Source organism: Rhinopithecus roxellana, chromosome 1, assembly GCF_007565055.1.
Source record: "Rhinopithecus roxellana isolate Shanxi Qingling chromosome 1, ASM756505v1, whole genome shotgun sequence".
Classification (NCBI taxonomy): domain Eukaryota; kingdom Metazoa; phylum Chordata; class Mammalia; order Primates; family Cercopithecidae; genus Rhinopithecus; species Rhinopithecus roxellana.
The window spans coordinates 157,655,706-157,663,217 of NC_044549.1; the positions used below are offsets into that span (position 1 = coordinate 157,655,706).

The 7,512-nt window shown below is 43.9% G+C and overlaps 1 protein-coding gene across 4 annotated transcripts in view; it reads left to right on the plus strand.

Annotated features, from left to right (window-relative positions):
* OSBPL10 (oxysterol binding protein like 10) overlaps positions 1-7,132 on the plus strand; it is a 329,028-nt gene extending 321,896 nt beyond the window's left edge. For 3 of the 4 annotated variants that reach the window (XM_010354464.2, XM_030932578.1, XM_030932583.1), the window contains 2 exons: positions 280-462; positions 3,746-7,132. In XM_010354464.2, the coding sequence (XP_010352766.1) occupies positions 280-462; positions 3,746-3,959 (397 nt within the window). In that variant the 3' untranslated portion in view covers positions 3,960-7,132. The remainder of the gene's footprint in view (positions 1-279; positions 463-3,745) is intronic. The other variant, XM_010354465.2, reaches the window with a different exon arrangement.
* The last annotated feature ends 380 nt before the right edge of the window (positions 7,133-7,512 follow it).

Consider the following 7,512-nt stretch of genomic DNA (forward strand, 5'->3'; position numbering starts at 1 on the left):
TATACAGTATATCCATTGTGTGTTTATTACAATTAAGAAATTAGCATTGCTGTATTACTATTAACTAATCTATAGACTTTTTTTCCAGTGATGCTTTCTTTGCTGTTCAAGGATATTAGATCATCTTTTAAGAGCTAGTCTTTGAGCAAAGCTCCAAAAACAATCCCTCCTTCCCATTCTTGATTAAAAAAAAAAAAAAAATCTTTATAGATGGGTGTACCTTTGAAGTCTCTGTTTTTATCATTTTGCAAAGTGTGTTCCTTTGACTCATTAATTCAGGGTTACCGCAGAAGTGAAGCACAACCCAACCAACACCATTGTTTGTAAAGCCCATGGGGAATGGAATGGTACTTTAGAGTTCACCTACAGCAATGGAGAAACCAAAGTCATCGACACAACCACACTGCCAGTGTATCCCAAGAAGATCAGACCTCTCGAGAAGCAGGGGCCCATGGAGTCCAGGTGAGAACTGGGCTGTGTCTTCCTCTCCAGCTTAGTCATGCTGGGCACTTGACTCAAGGGACAGAGAAGAAAGAAGACTTTGAAAGCTTAGCGACTGGAAACAGGCCCAGGAATCATGTTCTCCTGGCTTCTTCAGATATTTTAATTTTCTACTGTGTCACTTAGGAGCAGAACCTTTCAGCTTTCAGTTAAGTCATTCTGCGGTCATGGGGTGGGGTGTGAGGACAGACTTCAGGAGACTTTTACTGCTTGTCTTGCAAAAGTTTGTCAACTGATCTGTTGCTTAATTGCTAAGGTAAATACAGAGAGTTGATAGTAATCAAAGAATGCACAGTGAGTCAATGAGATACAATTTTTTTCTTGCCAGATTAACAATGTTATTAAAAAAAAATTAAATGCTGGGAAAGGTGTAGTAAAACTGACACTCTATACCCTGTCCTTCTAGTAGGAGTGTGGGCAGTTTAGCTGCACGGATCAGTAGCTTTCAATTCATTAATCCACTTTAATCTCGCATTCTACTTCTAAGAATCTGTTTTCAGGAGAAACTCTTAAATTCAGAAAAAATTTAAACAACATAAAATGGTTTGTTCTTTGTTTAAAGAAAACTAAGCAACAAAAGAGAAGTCACCTGTCTAATATTTGGAAACTGGTTAAGTAAATTATGAAGTATCCATTCAATTCATATATCTATTCTGTGGCTATGGTATGAATATAATGCAGCCACTTAATGTGATGTTTATGCAGGCACAGAAGGAGAATATCCTTGGAATATGCCAGTTTTATTTTTTAATGTAGGACATCAGCAAACTGGCCTGTGGGCCAAATCCAACCTGAGGCTGATTTTGTAAATAAAGTTTTATTGGAACACAGCCATGATCATTCATTTACATATGGCTTATGGCTGCTTTCCTGCTGCAATGGCTGAGTTAGGTAGTTGCAACCAAGACCATATGGCTTGCAAAGCGTAAGATGTTTACTCTCTGGCCCTCTACAGAAAATGTTTGCCAACCACTGCTCTAATCTAAAAGCATACACTCTTTAGAAATACGATGTAGGGTTAAAATGAAATTACAAATGATTTTCTGAAAGCTTTACTATTATTACAAGAATTTGTAACCAAATAGAAACAGTTCTTTTAAGTGGAAACAAAGCAGGGATACCACAGTATGTATAAATAATACATTATATTAATAACTGGGTTTAATGGAAACAGAGCTTCAGTATCCCTGGAACCTTTGCTTCGTTGTAGATTTAGTACACTCTTGCTTGTTAATCAGTTTATTTGAGGACAGTGAGCACAACCTTTCTCTGTGTCTAACTGTAGAGCTTGGACTCTTACCAGTTGTCTTTTTCAGTCCATCCTGTTGGGCAGCAGTAGCAGGACAAGGGAAGGACTGCAATGAGGGAAGAAACCCATCCCCTTGCCACACTGCCTCTGATGAAGCATTCCCAGAATGGGGAAAGCTGTGGTTCATATCATAACGTGACTATTGTTTCTGATCTGGCTATTGAGAACAAAACTATGATCACCTGCTACTTTTCTTCCAGGGATATCAGAGTAGTTTAGCTACTCCTTATTAAGACTCTTTGTTGCTTGTTAGCCTGTGGGAACTATGGGATTTCTTCTTTTGGCATCTGCACCCCCAGGAGGTGCTGCTGGCTGTCCCTAGTTCACTGGCAGCCCCATCCGCCTGTCCTCAGCCTGACCATGCCAGCATTCAAGCCTTCCTGCTGCTCTGAGCCCTTGCTGGGGAAAGGGTTAAGGACACCTACTGTAGATGTGCTCCCTGGCCCAGGACCTAATGATGGGCATTCACTGGCCCCTGGGTGAAGAGGCCTCATTTTCTAGAAGCCAGGGAGGGAATCTGCACCACCTGGCATTCTGACAGTTCCTTGTCTGTGAAATCCGACCTTCTGGTGCATTTAAGTGAGGAAGTGCTTAGGTGGTGGTATCCTGATTTATCATGGTTCCTTTCCTTTCTCTCTAGAACAGAGTGTGTCTGAATACAGGCTGGTCCCAAGGACGTCCTGAGGAGGAAAGCTGTGTGTAAAGCATAAGCCAAATACAAAGTAGTGTTAAACACTAGCTACTTTCCTTTTATCTTGTCCCACTGTCAGAGTGCTTTTTTTTTGCCAAGTAATCAGCCTTGATTGATGTAAACCGATCAAGCTCCCCTTTTATTTTGCTCATTTCCTGGGGTTTCCTCCTGCCATGCCAGGTTAGGAAGGTCAAGGTCATCTGAGTGTCCAAAGAGCAGCTGGGCTGAAGAGGGGTAGTGAACCAAGCAGCCTGGCCTCACTATAGGCTGCGTTCTACAATGAATGCATGAAGCAGAGAAGAGCAGAGAAGTGGCTTTGTGTAGACATGTGGGGAGAAGAGAGATCCTGCACTATAAGCATGCACACACAAATACCCACACACCACACATGCATCAGCCTCTAACCCCTAATTCTAGGTTTCCTTGTGGGAAAGCAGGTCTTGTTCTGATTTACTAGCGTGCTGTCCTTGGGCAAGTCACCTAACCTTATGTAGACCTTAAATTTTTCTCCTCTGTAACATGGAGATAAGAATCTACCATCTGCCCGGTGCGGTGGCTCAAGCCTGTAATCCCAGCACTTTGGGAGGCCGAGACGGGCGGATCACGAGGTCAGGAGATCGAGACCATCCTGGCTAATACGGTGAAACCCCGTCTCTATTAAAAACTACAAAAAACTAGCCGGGCGTGGCGGCAGGCGCCTGTGGTCCCAGCTACTCGGGAGGCTGAGGCAGGAGAATGGCGTAAACCCGGGGGGCGGAGCTTGCAGTGAGCCGGGATCCGGCCACTGCACTCCAGCCTGGGTGACAGAGTGAGACTCCGTCTTAAAAAAAAAAAAAAGAATCTACCATCTATAATATATCATTGGGTTGCTGTGAGGATTAAATAGGTTTATATATGTAAAATGCTTAGAAATATGGCAAATGCCATATATGCCTGCTATCGTTATTTGTAGTAGTAGCAGAATGCCTACTACTACTACTATTAGATTTGATTTCCAGAAACTCCGGGCCCTGAGAAAGGCATGCTGCCTGGTGCACGTGGAGAGTAGAAACAGCACAGAGGTGGAGCTGGGTAGCCCTGGGTTCAGATCCAGGCTCTTGGGGTCTTTGAGGTGTCTGGGATGAGCTACCCCAGAGAGGGCTTGCCTGGATGCCCCTTGCTGCTCTGGCTGCTCCCGGCAGAGTTCTGTTAGCTTGCAGCCAGCTGGCCTGGCTGATTGTTTCCTCTCCTCCACCCATCCCCAGGAACCTCTGGCGGGAGGTGACCCGATACCTGCGGCTGGGGGACATTGACGCAGCCACCGAGCAGAAGCGGCATCTGGAGGAGAAGCAACGGGTAGAGGAACGGAAGCGCGAGAACCTCCGCACACCATGGAAGCCCAAATATTTTATCCAGGAGGTAACTCTGCGGTCTGTCATTGGGCCTTTGCCCAGGAGAGAACTTGTCCTGAGAGGGTAGATGGGTTTTTCTTGCTGACTCCCCGGATTGGATAAATACCAGCCAGGGGCAGGGATAGACTGGGGCATCTCGGTTCTGACTCCAGCTTTGGATCAGGCTTCAGGACAGGTTTTCTGCCACAATATTCATGAAACCTTCTGGAAGGCAGAACCGAGCAACTGACACTTCCCCTCTAGTATCCCGATGTCAGAAAAGCATGTCAGCCTGCCTGCGAGGGAACGGAATGGGACTGCAGACTGGATACTGTTCTATTTTTAAAAAGAAAACCATCATGGCCCCTGTTACATCATCTTTAGTAACAAACTAGTTGTGGAGTGCCTCACAGCCCATCTCCACACGTGGGTGGGCTGGAGCCCTCACTGATGAAGAATTGCCTTTCAGAGCTTTGCCTCCTGTGGGCCACAAGGGCTAGTCATGCAGGGGAAGGCCAGCCTGAGTCCTATGCCTAAAATGCTGCTGCTGTCACCTGCATATGTGACACTGGAAGCTAGAAATAATATCTGGGCAAGTGGGCAGGGCACTGTGTGCCCAGCTGAAGCCCTTACGCCCTTGAAGTTGTGGAGGGATTGGGAACCACTCTGAGAACAGAGTTGGACATTATGAATATGTAGGAGCCACGTGTCTTAAAGCAAGCCCACAGGAACCCAGCAACATCAGTGAGCAGCAGGCCGGTGAGGACTGGGGCAGATGCCACTCATCTCCCGGTGATAACAGGTTGTCTAGTTGTTCATGAGGAGCCAGAAATCTGAATTTTTATGAGAAATCTCATATTTGCATGGTCAAAGAATTAAAAAATATTAAATACCAGGAGCCAATCAAAATGTATCTGTGGGCTTTCTTTAGCCCAGGTGCTGCTAACCCCTGACTTCTGCTACAAAGAGGGATTATTCTGTCTACATACAAGGCTCTTGAGAAGTGAGTTGGGGCAACATAGTAGGTTAACCGGGGTAGATTCATGTTAAGAGCAGGGAGCCACCACTGTTCTCCCCAGAGTCAGGAACTGTGGGCTGTGGACTGAAGGAGATTTCAAGATTGGATTCTGGTTCAGACAGGAAAGCTGCCTAGAGAAGACTGCCTTTATGGGTCACTGAGTGGGGACCCTGTGTGGTCCCCACTTTTGACGTAAAACCTCGAAAGATCCTTCTGTGAGGTGGATCCCTTTTCTCTTGAGAGAGCTAGTAGCTTGAGAGAGCTAGTTTATCTGACCTTTGTGGAAGGTTGTGCATTAAACAGCAACAACAACGAAAAAAACATTTACAGTTCTTCCTGGGTTTAAGAAAAGCCAGTATGTCCATAACAGAAGGGCTGGGGACATGTAAGGAATAAGAGTCATCTGAACAGCAGCACAGTTATTCAGTATAGCGCCTTCTAGTCATAACTAGATGGTATGTATTAATACCATTTTAATTCTTGCCTTTTTCCCACTTCATATTTGATTGGCCTGTGCTGATTTGTTTGTGACTACTGCCTGCTAGAGAAAGCCTTTGTTGGGTCCCCTGTGGGCTGGTGGGCTGGAAGTCACTTCCCTTGCCTTTTCTTTCCCCTGGCCATTCATCTAGCTACTCTGTTTTCTCTTGTCCCACTGTCAAAGTGCTTTTTTTTTTTTTTTGGTCAAGTAATCAGCCTTGATGGAAGCCAACCAAGCTCCCCCTTTATTTTGCTCATTTCATGGGGTTTCCTCCTGCCATGCCAGGGTGGGAAGGTCAAGGTCATCTAGGTCTCTGAAGAGCAGTTGGGCTGAGGAGGGGTACTGAGGCCAGCAGCCTGGCCTGTGTGTGAGGTATTAAGACAGGGCAGATGCAGACTGGCTGCAGTTATCCTTGCTTCCCCCTTTCCCTGTTGAGAGGTCTCCATGTAATAATGCCTCCTTTCTTCTCTTGCAGGGTGATGGCTGGGTATACTTCAATCCCCTCTGGAAGGCACACTGATGGGGTGGAGGTGCAGAGCTTTCCAGTATAGCCCTGTTTTTGTAGGAATATTAAAGTAGTAGAGTATCAGGGTTTTGTTGGCATTCACTGAGACCTTGTATTAGAATCCAAGAAATGATAACAGAGAAATTATTTACTATGAAAAGTGCACCCCCACACTCTGCTAGAGGAATGAATTTATTCAAGAGCCATTTGGGGCATGTGTATGTACATACTGTATATGTTCACACACATGCACTATGTACACATCTGCTGACTATGATTACACATGTAAATACTGCACTCACCAAGGTTAAAGGTTAAAGTGCATAAACGTAAGCTCCTTTTTATCAATGAAGTTTGAAGTTTTCTATTTTTCACTTTGCCAAAAATGTTTTACACTCACAAAGATATTCTCACTTAGTCAACTCCTGTCAAAATGAAGGTGAACTGGCATGGCCTAATCACTGTCCATATAGGAGAAAGTGGCTCATTCCTGGTAGAAGTATGGATGGCTATCATTTCAAAATTATTGTGATTCTCACCTCGCTCTCCACCTCAGTGTTTTGTCTGTCCGCGCCCAAGAAAGATAAGCAACTATTTCCTGTTGGATGGGGGTTGGCAGGAAGCTGTTAAAGATTTATGCCAGAGCCTTGCAGGATGGAGCACGTCTGGGACAACTGAGAGCGAAGGCCCACCAAGGAGTTTTCCACCCATCTCTCATGGTCACAGCGCTGGTCATACATTTTTGAGAAGTTGCTTCTTTTACATCAGAAAATCAGTCGATCATATGGAGACTTCTTTTGTGATGAAAAAGGGCTTTAGAAGTTAAATACACACATGCACATGAAAACATGCACAACCACAGCCTCAATCTTGTATTTAGTTTGGGGAAAGAGAAGAGAATTTCCTGTGGATTATTTTTTCCTCAAGTGTACCTCTCTGGTTAACCCGAACTCTGCAAGAAAGCACTGTGATTAAAACATACATAACGCCTGCATAAATATTCCATGGTTTCAGTTAAATTTCAGTCTTTACACATGAGGTCAAAGGAGTGACCAAAATACAAAGCAAGGAAAAAATGAAATACCCGGTTTTTGCTGAATGCTTAATTTATTTTTTACTGTGCCACTTCAATATTTATAAAATCCAGATAGCATGAATGCTTCTCTGTAGTAATACTAATTTTGTGCCTTTTGTCTGCTTTCTTAAGACCAGTTGTTCACACTTTGTAGATATTAGACAAATATATTTCGATTGAATACATATCTGTGTCTGTGTTTTGTTTTCAGGGAGTCAACAGTTCCATTAGATTGGTGGTTCTAAGTGAGCTCAGATTTTCCTGGTTAGAGATTTCTAATTATTGATATGAAGAGCAATCATATCTATATTGAAAAAAGTATTTAACACATTAAAAAATCTACCAGATAAACATTTATGAATATTTTCTGGTAAGTCCTAGAAGAACATTTAACTCCTACCCGGTGAGTGTTGTTTCACGAAAACAGTCACTGCCAGAAGTCACAATAGAAGCCTACATAGGTCCACAGTCTTTAAAGCATCTGGGTGAATCAAGTATCTGGAACCATCTTATTTCTGACAGAGAAAGTGGAACAAATGCTATTTTGAGAAAAAGAAGAAAACTC